This window comes from Orcinus orca, chromosome 10 (genome assembly GCF_937001465.1).
Source record: "Orcinus orca chromosome 10, mOrcOrc1.1, whole genome shotgun sequence".
NCBI lineage: Eukaryota > Metazoa > Chordata > Mammalia > Artiodactyla > Delphinidae > Orcinus > Orcinus orca.
The window spans coordinates 48389196-48406486 of NC_064568.1; the positions used below are offsets into that span (position 1 = coordinate 48389196).

Consider the following 17291-nt stretch of genomic DNA (forward strand, 5'->3'; position numbering starts at 1 on the left):
GTTTGTTTTGTAAGACTTGAAAATCTGATTGTAAAATTTATGTGGAATTATATGGAAAGGTACAAGAATTACTAAGACATTCAAGAAGAACAAGGTAGGAGTGCTATGGACTGCATATGTCCCCCAAAATTCATATACTGAAGCCCTAACCCCCAAGGATATTTAGTGATGGTATTTGGAGGCAGAGCCTTTGGGAGGTAATTAGAGTTAAATGAGGTAATGAGGGCAGGGCCCTCATGATGGGATTACTGTCCTTATAAAAGAAAAAGATACAAGAGAGCTGCCTCCCCACTCCTCCATCTCTCCCTAAGTGCATGCAACAAAGAAAGGCCATGCTAGGACATCATGAGATGACAGCTGTGTGCAAATCAAGAAGAGGGCCCTCACCAGATACTGAATCTGTTGGCATCTTGATCCTGGACTGCCCAGCCTCCAGAACTCTTGAGAAGTAAATGTCTGTTGCTTAAGCCACCCAGTCTATGGAATTCTGGTTTTAAAACTAAGACAGGGAAGACCTGCTCTAATAAGGGCAAGATTTAACATAAAACTATAGTTATGAAGACAGTGTGGGATCAGATCAAAGACAAAGCAAATGACAGAACAGAAACAAGAGTCCAGAAATCCACTCAATGGACACTTAGTTTCTGAAAAAAAGGTAGCACAGTACAGCAGTATGGAAAGAATGGAACAACTGGATAGCTATGTGGGGAGGGGGGTGGTGGTGAAACTTGATCCCTACCTCACACCATACTGAAAAAAATCTTTTCCAAATGGAGTATAGATCCAAATGTGAAAGGTAAAACAGGATAATAATGGGAAATACTCTGAAGGGCAAGAAAAGAATACTAAAAAATGAAAAACACTAGCCATAAAATAAAATATTGATAAACTGGAATGCATTAAAACTAAGAACTTCTGTTCAAAAGACACCATTAAGAGAGTAAAAGGCAAGCCACAGAGTGGAAGCAGATATTTGCAAGGCATGTATCCAATAAAAAACTCCTATCCACACTATATAAAAAAGAACTCCTACAAATCAATAAGACAAAGATAAACCAATAGAAAAATGAGCAAGAGACTTAAGTAAGCACTTCACAAAATAAGTTATCAGTACACAGATGAAAAATGATCAATCTTATTAGTCATCAGCGAAACGCAAATTAAAACTACAATAAGAGAACATTACACACCCACCAGAATGGCTGAAATTAAAGACTAGCAAGGATATAGAGCAACAAGAACTTGGGAAGGTAAAATTGGGAAGGTGGGAAGGTAAAATTCTACAACTATTCTGAAAAACAATGGGCATTACCTTCAATGGTAAAACTATGTATACCCTTTAACCCAGTGATTCTACTCCTAAGTACATAGCAAAAGAAATGCTGGTACATGTGTAGCAAAAGAAACATACAAGCATGTTCACAGCAGCATAATTCATAATAGCCAAAAATTAGACAGCCCAAAGGTTTAACTATAAGGTTTACAACAGAAAGCATACTTAAGTGGTACTATAAAAATTTAAAAAGTTAAAAAAAAGAAGGAAGCAAATATCAAGAAGTCAGGATGATGGTGCTCTTCTGTGGGGAAGGGAAGTAGCACTCTAGCGCTGGCAGTGTTCCTTTTCTTGACCTGGGTGGTGGTCACACAGGGATTCACTTCATAATAATTCACTGATTTATGCATGTATTTTTTATCCTTTTTTCTCTTACCCTCTTTTTACCCTTATTTGTGTACTTATGTTTTACTTGCATGACTCTTATAATCCTTCACAGAAAGAAAAAAAGTTGGAAAAAAAATCTAATCTGAGTTATAGTGCCAGCTCCAAGTCACATGGAATTAGGAGTTACTTCACAGTTTCCAATCACTAGCTTGAAAATATAGGACTTCTCCCCACATAATGCTATGCTGAACAAATTGTTATCAAATCATTCTGAAAATTTCAAATATTAAAGGCAAAGTATATTATCCTCTCAAATTAAGATATTCAAAGAAAACACACTTTACAAAAGCAACAGTACTATTTGAAAAAAAAATTGTACTAAAAAAAATACCTAGGAATTAAGTAATTTCCCATTTTGTTATCAACAGTAGCATTACATTTTAAATTAATAAGCTTCTTGTAAAAGATTTATTGAAGAAGAAATTCCAAACTTACCTCTCTATTGGGTGTACCTTCATCAAGCTGCTCTGTAAATGAAGACGTCCTGCTCCTGGTTCTCGTTGGCGTTGAAGAATTGGAGGAAGCCTAGATTTAAAAATTATTGCACAAATTAGAAAGACTACATTGATGAGCGCACTATGTACTAAGTAGTCCTTCTCATAGTCCATGCCCAAAGAACCCAGTGAAAGGAAGGAAAAGAGCAAATACATGAAAAACAGAAAAGGATAACTGAAACATAATCAACTAGCAGACCCAGGCTATCTACTGGGTCCTTGGTCTGATTCTGCCACCAACTAGAACTATGATCTTAGCTAAATTAACATTTTGAGGGCTAAAATTAACCTCAAAAATAAGGTCGTGATGATAACATAAGATGATAACATTAGGACTTCCCTGGTGGCGCAGTGGTTAAGAATCCTCCTGCCAATGCAGGGGACACGAGTTCAATCCCTGGTCCAGGAAGATCCCACATGCCGTGGAGCAACTAAGCCTGTACGCCACAACTACTGAGCCTGCGCTCTAGAGCCCACGAGTCACAACTACTGAGCCTGCGTGCCACAACTACTGAAGCCCGCACACCCAGAGCCCATGCTCCGCAACAAGAGAAGCCACCGCAATGAGAAGCCCGCATACCACAAAGAAGAGTAGCCCCCGCTCACTGCAACTAGAGAAAGCCCACGTGCAGCAACAAGGACCCAACGTAGCCAAAACTAAATAAAATTTTATTTAAAAGAAGATAACATTAGGGGCAACTGAAACCAGGTGAGAAGTATATGAAAACTCTCTGTACTATCTTTGCAACTTTCCTATAAATCAAAATTATTCCAAAGTTAAAAGTTCATTAAAAAATAAGGTTGTCGGGGCTTCCCTGGTGGCGCAGTGGTTGAGAATCCGCCTGCCGATGCAGGGGACACGGGTTCATGTCCCAGTCCGGGAAGATCCCACATGCTGCGGAGCGGCTAGGCCCATGAGCCATGGCCGCTGGGCCTGCGCGTCCGGAGCCTGTGCTCCGCAACAGGAGAGGCCGCAACAGTTAGAGGCCCGCGTACCGCAAAAAAATAAAAAAATAAAAATAAAATAAAATAAAATAAAGTTGTCAATTCAATCTTTAAAGTGCCATCCAGCTCTAATATTCAATATAATGAACTGCACAGGTAAACATCTCTCTAATCAAGTACCTTGCTTTGAGAACACCATGCACACCATAGCCCAATACTGAGATGCCAGTCCATTTGTTCTGTAAAGGAACACATGACTCCTATACAGAAACCCACAGGAGAAAGGGCCCCAAATTTAAACTAGGAGTCTGAGGTGTACTCTAAGGTGAGCTAAAAACAGTCCAAAAAGTATAAAACCAAAACTTCAAGACCCCCCATCACCCATAACAAGACAGATCTTAACTCATCTCCACAAAGAAATGTCTCAATGTCTTACCCTTTTGTAGTCTGTACAGCACTACCTAAAAAGGCATTTAATAAATATTTGTTAAATAAATGATTGAATGAACAAATGCAACCCTAATTTGTCAAGTCAGTACCTACTGCTGTGGCTATGCTAGAACAGAGAGGTCACGAGGAATGTTGCACACACATACACACACTCTACACACACATATACATATTCAGTTTACAATAAGTCTAACCTTTCTAATCAAGACAGATGTTCAATAAATGGTGCTGGGACAAATGGCCATCCATATGGGGGAGCAATATCAATCAGATCCTCACTTCATACTTAAGCTATATTAAAGATTTAAATGATTTTTAATTGAAATATAAGAGAAAATATGAGAGTCTATTTCTATAATCTCTGAATGGGAAAGAGACTTTTATGTCAGAAGCAGAAATCAAAAGGAATAGATTAATGGGGAGGAGGGGAAAACATCAACAAAACATGACAAAGTTTAATAACCTTTTTTTCTAAACAGCTCTTGTAAAATGCTTGTAAGTCAGAACTCAGAAAACTCACCACCCCAGTCTTCTTTTCACCTAGGGCAGGTGACCTGAACTCCACCAATGAACATACCCACAGGAGAGTCTGAATCATAAGTGGGTAATATGAGAAGACAGACATGCAAAATTAATACAGTTCATCAGCTGGTGAACATGGAGACACGGAGCTTCACGCAGTCGTTCACAAAAGCTGTCCAGTGCAAGATGCGATGCTGCCAAACTGAGGCAGCTGCAACATTCTTATTAGTGCAGCCCCCCAAGTGTGGCTGAGCAGAGCAATCAGCCCAGACTTTCAGGCCCTCCTGAAAATTCTCTAAGTCACCAACTATTCATTAATAGACCCCTTTTCTGCTTAACTAGCTGGACTGAGTTCTGTTGCTTACAGCGTAGAATTCCAGCACACACATACCTTCTAAAAGATGAACCAGAAAAATCAACATGTGATAGAAGGAATTAGCTATGTGCAGCAGTTACCTTAGGGGATAAGATATCCCTTCTCAATCAAGATAAAACAAACAGGAAGGCCTTAAAATTTTAAGCAACAAAATGGTTGAGTGTGAAATAAAGCTGAAGCTTATCAATGTTTTAAATGTCTAGAAAATGTATGAAGCCAACATTGCGCTTAGAAAATGGGAAGGCAAAGCAGGGACAGTGTTTACCCAGGACTGAAACAAGAATCACAAGTATTCAGAGCACTTCAGAAACAGTTCTCACTGAAGTTGAGGGAAGTGCAATAACCCTTCCCACACCTAGAGCCATAAATTTCAAACCATGCCAGCTTCAAAGGCTGTAGATGTTTCAAACGCTACCACTATGACCAGGAGAAACTCCATTTGTATCTACTTTTAAATGGTTATATGTAATATCTCCTTTAATAAAAGAGATCCACCAGGACTGCCCTGGTGGTCCAGTGGTTAAGAATCCACCTTCCAATGCAGGGGACATGGGTTCAGTCCCTGGTTGGGGACCTAAGATCCCACATGCCACAGGGCAACTAAGCCCGCGTGCCCCAGCTACAGAGCCCACATGCTCTGGAGCCCCTGCGCCACAACTAGAGAGAAACCTGCATGCTGCAACTAAGACCCGACGCAGCAAAACATAAATAAATAATTTTAAAAACAGACCAAAAAATAAATAAATAAAACAAAAGGGTCACTGAGAGGGCAAAAAGTTAGGAAAGTAATTAGAGAAGTAACACTAGGCTAAAGGATATAGCTCTTAGCTAACCCTCTCTGTTGTGATGTCATAATATCCAAAAAAGTGGGGGGTTAATAATTCAGCTTTCCAAATGCCCAGATGCCAGGACAGGGCTACTTCAGACAGGGACCTTGAAATCACTTGAAAAGTACACCTCCATTGTGAATTTTTTTAAGTGGCACTATGTCTTTTTACTTTGGCCTCATGTGAGCCTAATCATAATTGGCGCCTCATCAGCTCTGGATAAGCCGGCAAAATCAAATGTTGGGGTTTATAAAGTTAAAGAATAGGTTCTAACACACGCTGTCCTCCGAAAAGTAGTACCACGTGGCAAGGTTTGGCCTGGTGGCTTGTAGGTCTTCCTCTGGAGTTGCAAAAGTAAGGATCACATGAGGGAATGGATATGACTGTAAAGTATAAAACATGCATAAAAAACTAACTGTACTTGAGTGTTTATCCCAAAGTCCTGGATCTTTAACAGGCTATCCTCTCACTTCAAAATATATAAGGATTTAGATTCCTTCAAACTAAATTTGGTCTAATTAATTCTTATAGCTTAGAAATCTGTCTTCAGATTTCTCATGGCTATTTACCAAAAAAACCTGATGGCTATAACCAGGCTCAGAATTTATATTTTTATTGCCAACTAACTGATTTTAATTGACCATAGCCCTCAACTTCAGTATAAAAAACCCATTTTAGTCGCTGTGGTATGCAGAATTTGAAGATGACCCCAAATGACCCTCACCTTGTGAATATATCACTGCCCTGATTATCTTACCTTACATAGCAAAAAGGTTTCTGCAGGTATATTTAAGGTTACTAACCAGTTGACTGTGAGTTAATTGAAAGGAAATTGTCTGGGTGGGTCCAACCTAATCACACAAGCCCTTCAAATGGGTCCAGAGTGCAGAGGCAGCAGCAGAAAGCAGAGAGATGTACTCCTGCTATCCTGAAAGAAAAGGCATGTGGGGGCCAAGTGGCAAGGAACTGTGGGCAGCCCTAGGAGCTGAAAGCGGTCCCGTTCAACAGCCAGCAAGAAATAAGGACCTCCGTCCTACAACCACAAAGGACTAAATTCTACCACGACCACATGAGCATGGAAGAGGACCCTCACCTCCAGATGAGAACACAGTTTGGACAATAATGATCTTAGTCTTATGAGACCCTGAGCAGAGAAGCCAGTCATGTCATGCCAGACTTCTGACATACAGATTGTGAAACAATAACTGGGTTTTTAGGCAGCAAGGTTGTGGTAATGTGTTATGCAACATTAGGAAGCTAGTACAGTCACCTTTAGGAATAATAAGCCTTGAACACCATGACTTTTCATTACCCATCAAGACTTTATCAGATGTCACCCTGATCCTCTCACACTCTCACCACACCAGGAGTAACTGTCTCTCAACCCTATGGTACAGAGACTACATCTACCCTTCAAGACAAATGCAACACCAGCACAGCACCTTAGCAGGCTCTGTTAAATAAAGAAGCGTTCTGTAATTACAAATGTTTTCAAATACTTTCTCTTTTGATTCTCACAACCAATCTGAAAGGTAAGCAGGACAGTTATCATCCCCAATTTCCTGACAAGAAAGTAAGAAGCTCACAGTGCTTATGTGGCTTGATCAGGTTGCATACTGCAAGATCTGGGTTAGCAAACAGGTCTTCTGAGCCCCTCATCCACTTCCCCAGTATTCTTTGGATCACTATTTCTCAAATTTTTTTCACTGGGACCCACAGTAAAACAACAACATCCTTTTCACACAGACACTTCTAAAACAAAAGTTTTATGAAACCTTAACCTTTACAACATAAGATGCCACATTTTGACCTAATCTAGTCTTTCATTTAAAAAAAAAAAAAAAGCTGATCCCAATCCACAGATTCCACAACCCACCTGAACTGCTTTCATCATACCATGTTGTCTGTATAAGAACAATGTTGATAAACATGGCCACTACTAAATCTAGAATACATCAAATATATCTAATATATTTTAAATATACCACAAAATAGAAATTAAAAAGCATTAATTCTAGGTTGAACAACAAAATCTAAAGATAACAAAAACACAAATTTTGGACATTCACATTACTGGGAAGTTCTACATTAAAGTCAAAACTATGTTAATCATAGTTTATTCCATAAGGGGCTCTATTATCTGGGAGTTTTCATAGAAAGAATTACTCAAAATAGCTGAATTGTTAGATATCTATCTAAACTTATAGATTCAAGACGGTTAAACCTCACTAATACCTGGAGGGGTTTGGAGATAACAATGAGGTTTAACCATTTTGAATCTACACTTTTCTGAAATCAGGTTTCACCTTTCCGAAAATAGTAACTAATTCTAGTTTCCAAAGATAAAAGGAAATTGAATATAATTTAACATTTTCTAGGTCAGTTGTCATTCCTGTCAATATGCTACTTGTAGTATATCTTCTCTGTCCATTTTAGCCTGCTACTAGTTTAGAAACTAGATAACTACATTTATTGGAACTGTAGACAAAATAAGCATAAGGAAGCTCTAAGCGAGGGATTTTTTAAAGTATTCTTATGAACAACATACATTAACTATGGAATGTGAAGTTAGTGACATTAAAATTTTGGCTGCTTAGAGGCCTTTTGACACTACTCAGTTCTCAAGTTATGCCCCCAATAGATGATATGTTATTCTTACACAAGCATAACAAACACCTGGCTTCACTTCTCCCTCCCACACCCATGGTAATCAATCATGGCAAGGACAAAGCCGTAGACTCCTTCTCACCACGGCACTTCTGAAAGTCTCTGTCAAATCCATCCGACATCCCAGCTATAAAGGAATGGCCAAAGTAACTGGGAGTTGATGCTTCACATAAACCTCTGTATACTAGTTACCAAAATTATTAGAGCTTTCCATTACGTCTGTAATAAAGTACCTTCCACATCCTGACATCTAAATAGTAGTGCCGGAAATGAAATACTGCTGTTCATGTTATAAATGCTTACCTCTCAAAAACAGCCCTTCAATATGGCAAAATCCACTCAATCAAAAGTAATTTAAGGAGACTTCTAGTTAAACATAGTAGATTGGCTACATATGTTCCTATTTTCTCTCCCTCCCAAAGAGTTAAATTTCAACCAATTTTCATAATACTGGATGTGAGTGAAAGAATACTAAAGTAACAGTACTGCTGGACAGCCACTACAACCCCACGGAGAAGGGAATAGTGATGAGAAGAAGCCTATTTTCATCCCCAGAACCCTAAAAAGACTTAGGACTTAAAGCTAAAGTTATAAAGCAAGATGAGACAGGATCAAAACCAGAAAGATTGGTTGAAAGATTCCCCAGGTCCCCTGTCCCACCTTACATAGCCTCTGAAGAAACAGAGGTTTATTTTCTGGAGCCAATGAGGCTTCAAACTGGGTGAAACCAAGCACAGTAAGACAGGAGAGAAGGGCAAAGTGCGTGACTAAACAGAGCAGGATTAGGCGATGTTCTGCACAGTGAACAGTGGAAACTCCAGCAGTCCTTCTCAGACCCGCTTCCAGAAACTTGGCAGCTAGGCCTCTGATTACCAACATGTAGATATTTCTCCCAACAATAAAACCAGTTTACAGCATGTCACCCACCAGTGAGCCCCAGTGTCAATCACATGCTACTTCCAAATAGCACCAGATTGTTAGTACCTAGCCCTTAAATATGAATAGATAGCCCAGAGCACTCAATAAAGAAAATTTCCAATGTAAGAGGGAGCCAAAAACAAGAAGAAAAAAAAAACCCAAAACCAAAAAACAAACATGGGACTTCTCTGGTGGTCCAGTGGTTAAGACTCCACGCTCCCAATGCAGGGGTCCCGGTTCAATCCCTGGTCAGGGAACTAGATCCTGCACACCACAACTAAGACCCAGCACAGCCAAGTAAATAAGTAAATAAATAAATACACAAATTTTTTTTAAAAACCCTACCACAATAAAGATTAAAAGAAAACAGAAGAAAAAATCCCCATTATTCTCAGAGAGAGAAAAGATATGTCACTATGTCAAGAGCAATGCTATGAAAAAGCAAAAGACAATAAGAATCAGCCTTTGGAAATTTAAAAATAGTGTAGCCAAAATTTAAAATTCAATTGAAGAAAACTAACACATTGTAAATCAACTATACTTCAATAAATAAATAAATATATAAAACAAAACATTCAACTGAAGAGTTAAATTGAAGCACACTCTCAAAAACAGAATAAAAAAATAAAAATAGACCATAAAGGGTAAAAAATAATAAATGGGAATCTATCCTGAAGGCACAAAAGCTAACTAACTGGACTTTCAGGACAGAAGAGAAAAAACAAAGGGGAGGGAATTATCAAAGAAATAATACCTAAAAGTTTCCAAGAATTTAAGCACAGGAGTCACCACACTTAAACCGTCCACTGGGTGTCCAACACAATGCAAAAATAAACACTGTTTACTTCTCTTCCTCCCCAAAACCCAAAAGCCATTGAAATAAAGGTTAAAAAAAATTAGAAAAGCAGACAGATTAACACTCTAGAACAAGAGAGAGAATACCACAGGCAAAAAGAAAATAAATTTTTGAAGACTCAAAGGCAAAAGGATTCAAACTGGTGGAAAAATCAGGGCAAAGGTAGCCATAACCCTGAACATGCACAGAAGCTCTGCGGGAGAGGAAGCAGCAACTTTCTGCAACAGGAAAAAATAAATAAATCACAGTTTTAGACACTATAAAGGGAGATTACTGCTCTCAGCAATGTGTTAAGTGTCTGCAAGACAAAGAGGTACGTGGCGTCAGCCTCCCCCAACCCAAATAGATCTCCAGACAACAGTAACAGCCAAATATAAAGAGCAACACCTTGGAGGAGTTAGCGCTCCAATAGCAGGGGCTGGTACCACAAAGCAGCAGGATAACAATACGCCCCAGACCGACCAAGGCAATCCCAGTCCCACCCAGTTCATGCCAGTTTATGTTCCAAGATAACTGCCACTAGCGTCCCCATTCATTCATAAGAATGTTTGGATACTAAATCTTATGGTCACCTTTCAAAGCAGGACTCTCTGTGTTTTGGCTGGCCCTCGACACAGGAGAGTAGCAGGTAAGAGCAGAGAAAACCCATGTTAGCTACTGAAATAAACCACCCTCCAGGTCTTCATAAATATAAACAAACAACCAATAATAACAAGACATTTTTCTCAAAAAAAAAGAAAAAAGATAAACGATGACAAGTATGAAGAAAAACAGGTATAACAAGTAACCCAGAGCAATCAGATAAATCAAGGAAGAGAACTTAAATATATATGTATGTATAATATATAACACTTATCTTGCAAGAGTTTTGAGAAGCTCTAGTTTCCGTTAAAACACAAGCTGCTACTAAAAACTGAAACAAAGCAACAAGCATAGTACTCTGGTTAAGAGAATGGGCTTTAGAGCAAGACTGTCTGGGTTCATATCTCGGCTTTACCGCTTAGCTGTGTGGTACTAGCTGTCTACCACAGACAAGTTATTTAACCTCCCTAGGCCTCAATTTCTTATCTGTAAAATGGGGATAATACAAATCCACACCTTTTATTATTTCATGTATTAATTTAGTTAATACATGCAATGCAGCAAGAAAGCACGTGGCTAAAAATAACTATCCAGTGTTGACTAGTGTTATTATTTGTGGAAATTAAATATATGATTAGGGTTTCCCTAGTGGCACAGTGGTTAAGAATCCGCCTGCCAATGCAGGGGACATGGGTTTGAGCCCTGGTCCAGGAAGATCCCACATGCCGCGGAGCAACTAAGCCCGTGCGCCACAACTACTGAGCCTGTGCTCTAGAGCCTGCGAGCCACAACTACTGAGTCCGCGTGCTACAACTACTGAAGCCCGCACACCTAGAGCCCGTGTTCCGCAACAAGAGAAGCCACTGTGATGAGAAGCCCGTGCACCGCAACAAAGAGTAGACCCCGCTCGCAGCGACTAGAGAAAGCCCGCGTGCAGCAACGAAGACCCAACGCAGCCAGTAAATAAATAAATCAATAAATTTTTTTTTAAAAAGGAAGGGGCAACGGGAGAGGCCACAACAGAGAGAGGCCCGCATACTGCTAAAAAAAAAAAGAGGGGGACTGGGCTTCCCTGATGGCGCAGTGGTTGAGAGTCCGCCTGCCGATGCAGGGAACACGGGTTCGAGCCCCGGTCCGGGAAGATCCCACATGCCGCGGAGCGGCTGGGCCCGTGAGCCATGGCCGCTGAGCCTGCGCGTCCAGAGCCTGTGCTCCGCAATGGGAGAGGCCACGGAAGTGAGAGGCCCGCATACCGCAAAAAAAAAAAGGAGGGAGACTTAAGAAAAAAAAGAAGAAAACTGGAAATTTTCTAGCATCAAGGAAAAAAGAAAAGATTCAAAGCTCAAGTTAACTACCAATAAAGAAAGAACAAGTTTGGAATTAGACTTTTCATCAGCACACATGATGCTAGAAGGAAGAAAAACAGTCAATGGTCTGAGGGAAACTTTTCAACCTGGAATTTAATAGCTAGCCAAATAAATGTTTAAGTGAGAACGTCTTCCTAATATTTTGTGGTTTAGAAGGTGAAGAAACCAAATGCTGTTAGCCAAAATCCTATACTTTTAAGAGTCCTGACCTTTATCAACACATTAACTGAATTTCTACATCAAAGTTTCCAGCCCTGCTTTCTCACCTGGGCCCAGGAGGATGCACTTTTGAATCTGCCTACAGCTTCCGTGGGATGTAAAGTTAAGGTATGTATAATTTGCATCTATGTCTTGGGGTCTTTGAACATCACAGTTTAACAAATTGGGTTAATTCATCCTGAAAGCTACAGAGACAAAGACTCTCTAGAATTTTTTCCTCCAGCTCTTCCTATCAAACTAAGAAGCAGATGAGAGAACTTTGTATGGCCCTTACCCTATTCAAGTTTCACACAGATTTTTTAAATCACATGAACAAGGACTGTTTAAATTATTTAAAACATGAGAACTTAATGTATATTCTATATAAAGTAATACAAATAGCCACTATATGCTCCCTGGTCAAAATACAGATTTATAAACATTCAAGACATTCTGATTTTTCTGATCCAAATATTCTCTCTGGGAGTTACGCTTTTTAGATTGAGGCTAATTATTTTGCCAAGTGGCGTTTACAAAAAGCCTATTTTCCTTCAGAAAGTGACTCTTTCCTCTGCTGTCTGTGGAATTTTAAAAAAATTTCTATTACATAAACTATTATTTTGAGGCCCCACTCTAAAAAAGCTATAATTCTGCAGGTTTGGGGTAGGCCCACATTTTGCACTTTTTTTAATTTAATTTTTTTATTGTGGTAAAGTATACATAACATAAAAGTTACCATTTTAAACATTTGTAGGTGTACAGTTCAGTGGTATTAATTATATTTACACTGTTGTGCAAGCAGCACCACTATCCATCTCCAGAACTTTTTCATCCTCCCAAGCTGAAAATCTGTTCTTATTAAACAGTAATTCCCCACTCCCCTCTCCCCTCTCCAGCCCCTGGCAACCACCATTCTATTTTTTGTCTCTATGAAACTGACTAACCTAGGTACCCCATACAAGTGGAATCATACAACTGTCCATTTGCGCCTGTGCTTTTTATAAAGTTTCAGTAATATTTGAAAAAGGCTGAAAATGTTAAAAAATATTTTTATTCATGGCACTACATATATCTTAAGAAGTTAGAAAGTATTCTACATTACTTTTTAATAATTTTTATCAAATTCATTCTGTAAGGAATTTAAAAATCCAAGTAGATGTTTGTTGTTAAAAAAATATTAAATAGAGGGACTTCCCTGGCGGTCCAGTGGTAAAGAATCCACGGGTTCGCTCCCTGGTCAGAGAACTAAGATCCAGCATGTCGCGGGGCAACTAAGCCGTGTGCTGCAAACTACAGAGCCTACGCGCCCTGGAGCCTGCGCGCCACAACTAGAGAAAAGAAAACCTGCACACCGCAACTAAAGAGAAGCCCACGCACCGCAACTTGAGAGAAGCTGTGGGCAGCAACAAAAGATCCCACATGCCTCAAAGAAGATCCCGCGTGCTGCAACTAAGACCTGACGCAGCCAAAAATAAATTAAATAAATAAATAATAAATAAATCTTAAAAATATATATATTAGGGCTTCCCTGGTGGTGCAGTGGTTGAGAGTCCGCCTGCCGATGCAGGGGACGTGGGTTCGTGCCCCGGTCTGGGAGGATCCCACACGCCGCAGAGCGGCTGGGCCTGTAAGCCATGGCCGCTGAGCCTGCGCGTCCAGAGCCTGTGCTCCGCAACGGGAGAGGCCACAACGGTGAGAGGTCCGCGTACCGCAAAAAAAAAGAAGGGTTCAAATAATCTTAGCACCAACCAAAGAGAAGTGACTGGGGACTACAGAAGGCTGTCTTTTATTGAATGCTTTCAAAAACTTAAGGGACCCTTATAGTGTTACTAACACTATTAATATTACTGAAAGTTTTGCAAATATTATGATGCAAATCGTTCATTTATCCCAGAATTATCAACACATGACAACTCACTCTACTTGAAACATCCCTATCAGGCAATCTCCCCTCTGGAAAGAAAGCTAAGAACAAGGAAGTATGCACACACAGGCCTCCAAAATCTCAAAACAAAGGTCTCAAACTTTGTGTTAATAACACTAAAATACACTAAAGAATCTCTTAGGTACTTGTCCTTATTTTACACAAAATTTTAGAAGTTTAGTGTCTTGTCTTGATTTAAAGCCCAAACAATTCAGAAGTTGGAAGAACAACACTGGGAAGATAGCAAGGGAGGCTACAAAGTAATTACAAAAAGTAGACCAAAAACAAATCCTCCTGAGTGGGTAAAAGGGAATTGTCTTTCACACACCATTAAATTCCTGAGGGCATGGTGCCGTCAACACAAAATAATTCATACTCAAAACTGGAGACATGGGCTTCCCTGGTGGCGCAGTGGTTGGGAGTCCGCCTGCCGATGCAGGGGACATGGGTTCGTGCCCTGGTGCGGGAGGATCCCACATGCTGCGGAGCGGCTGGGCCCGTGAGCCATGGCTGCTGGGCCTGCGTGTCCGGAGCCTATGCTCCGCAACGGGAGAGGCCACAGCAGTGAGAGGCCCGCATACCGGAAAAAAAAAAAAAAAAACTGAAGAAATTGATATTATACAAATTCAGGATCCTTTGCACGAGAAAACAAGGATATGTGTAATCTGTTATAAAAGGACTGTCCCATCAAAAAATATTTGTTTAATTCATGCTTGAAAGAAATCATTAACTCTGAAAACAATAATCCAGAACTTCGGGACTTCCCTGATGGTGCAGTGGTTAAGAATCTGCCTGCCAACACAGGGGACACGGATTCGATCCCTGGTCTGGGAAGGTCCCACATCCTGCAGAGCAACTAAGCCCGTGAGCCACAACTACTGAGTCCGGGTGCCACAACTACCGAAGCCCACATGCCTAGAGCCCGTGCTCCGCAACAAGAGAAGCCACCGCAATGAGAAGCCTGCACACCGCAACGAAGAATAGCCCCCGCTCGCCACAACTAGAGACAGCCTGCGCGCAGCAACGCGCAAAAAACAAAACAAAACAAAAAAAAAAACAACACTGAAGTGAACATCCATGTGGCTAACTGCTTAATACATCCTAAATTTTCTTAGAATAAATTTCTAGAGGTGGAATCCTGGATCAGTGATATGTATAGAGTCCCTTACATTCACTACCACGCCTGTTTCCCCACATTCCTCATCCGTACCTCATTTTTTAGTTTTTCCTTTGTTTCTTAAATAATGGTGTTTTGTAAAATTTAAAAGCTTGTGGTAAATGGTATGAAAAGTAAAATTTTAGTACTGAAATCTTAATCACTATTTACGTTTCACTTGGGAGAATGAACGAGCAAGCTTTCAGTACCATGTACCTATGTATCTCAACCACTGTTTCCCTCTAGGGGAGCTTTACATTTTTAGAGAACAACTTCAATTTACAGTTTCAGAATAAATTCAATAGTTGTTTGATTTAGTAGTTGTTAATTAGTTAGCTATATTTAAAAGTTGTATACTATAAATGTTATGTTAAAGATGTTTAGAAATGCCTCCAAATTAGTCAAAACAGCCTATTTTGTAGAAACTCTAAAGTTAAGAGAGAGATTTGCTCCATCTGTTGAGACTCTGAAAGGCTGGGAAGGAATTTAGCAGACGCCCTCCCCTTTGCTGAAGGGACCACGTGCTGCCAGCACCCAAACACACGATCACAGCTGCTTAGGAAACTGCTTCTGCTTCTTTAAATTAACACTACTAACACGCCCCCTTTTTCCTGAAAACTGTCATTTCCTGAAGCAACAGCGTTCGTGAAAAACAAATATTAACGAGACTTGAAGAAGCAGAGCCGAGCTGCGGACAGGCGCAAGCCCTGCTGGGCCGCGCAGTGTCAGCCCCTCCACCCGTCCCGGATCAACCAAGTTATGCGAAGTGACTAACTCGTGACAGCCTCGGGCGCTGGACACCGGCCACACCGCCACCTCTTTCAGGTCCCAATGCTCCTGCAAGGAGCCTGGGCAGGAATGGCTCGACCCCTGGCCCTCACCCCTGGACCAGGGTTTGGAATTAGACTTCGTCACGGGCCAGGGGCCCCTCCGTACTCAATCTCGGGTCGGGGATCAGAGAGGGGACTTCAGTCGAGAGATCAGATGTTACAAGGGACCCTGGTTTTCCCATTCCGCCCTCATTCTTGAGTTGGGGTCTCGGATGGTTGGTGGAACCTTCGATATGGCTCAAAAATCATGAAAGATCGGAGCCCTTCTCACTTATTCTCAGACCGGGTTGGGCATTAGGGGAAATTACCAGAGATCAGGTATCACGAATCCAGCCTCCCCCAACCAGAACGGAGTTTTAGGATAGGGGACCCGGGTCAGGAATCACGGAGGACCTGGACCGCCCTAAGCTCTTTCCCAGTCCGGGGTCTGGGGGAAGCCTCAGGTTAGAGGTCAAAAGTCGGGGAACTAGGGGAGCGCGGCAGCCATAGTACCAGAGTAGAGGCCAGCGCCTGCTGGAACTGCTGCTGCTCCTCGCTGATCTTTTGCTTCAGTTTCTTGAACATGGCGCAACGCGGGTTCCTGAATGTGAATGAGACCTGAGGGCGAGTGCTCTGAGAGACCCGGCCGCGGCGGCGACGGAGGCTTCTCTACACCAGGGACCGCGGGGGCCGGGCCTCGCTTCTCCTCCTTGGCCTCGCGGGCGGGTCGGCACACTCGTCCTGCGGGTGTCGGCGTCGCCGCCGCCGCGTCTCTCTCTTCTGGGTGCCACCGGTTGGCCTCGGCCCCCCATCCAGCTCCTGCGGCAGCGGCGGCGGCGGCGACAACGGCACCAGGTGAGCATGTGCCCAAGGCGCCTGCGCGGCCTACGTGGAGCTCGCCGAGGGAGTGCTACGGAGTGCCGGAGGGGACAAGCTGGAGTCGGGCCCGCACATGCGCGCTCCAGGGTCGCTCCCGGAAGATGCAGGGGTTTGCGCTGCTTATGCTCACTGCGAGCATAGATGCCCTCAGATCCCGAGCTACGCTGACGCACACCGGGGCTTCGGCGCTGCGAAGTCTGGTGGGGAGGGTGCTGCTTCTGTTGAGGACCGCAAGGCTGACAATTCTGCCGCAAAGAACCGCATGTGTGGGTGTCCGGGGTGCGAGAAGAGGGGACCCAGGGAACCTGCCGAGGGCTCTGAAGGATAGTGTACTTTTGTTCAGTATTTGTGGTTAGGATTCTCTGCCTTCAGTGTCTGGTACTCCTACTGCTTCCCAGAGGGGCCCTCTTCCCTTTGCTGGACTCTTCCAGGGTTCAAGAAGTGCCTGACACGGGGCTCCCAGGGTCCAGATGTTTCTGGCCGATATTGTAAGATTTCAATCTTTGGACATCGCCTTTATTTATTTTTTATTTTACAGAAATCATATATTTTCATATATTTCTTCAAAAATCTTTAATTCTAAGTGCCAGGTCCTTGGGGT

The 17291-nt window shown here is 41.8% G+C and overlaps 1 protein-coding gene across 7 annotated transcripts in view; it reads right to left on the reverse strand.

Moving 5' to 3' along the window:
* The window catches only part of GOLGA4 (golgin A4), a 105139-nt gene extending 88448 nt beyond the window's left edge, over positions 1-16691 (reverse strand). For 2 of the 7 annotated variants that reach the window (XR_007479676.1, XM_049715838.1), the window contains exons 1-2: positions 16325-16691; positions 2156-2245 (exon numbers count right to left, since the gene is read on the reverse strand). Coding sequence is in view for 3 of the 7 variants with exons in the window: in XM_049715838.1 (XP_049571795.1) it covers positions 2156-2245; positions 16325-16396 (162 nt within the window). In the remaining 4 variants the exon portion in view is untranslated. The remainder of the gene's footprint in view (positions 1-2155; positions 2246-16324) is intronic. The other 5 variants (XR_007479674.1, XR_007479673.1, XM_049715837.1 and 2 more) reach the window with 3 other exon arrangements.
* Between the last annotated feature and the right edge of the window lie 600 nt (positions 16692-17291).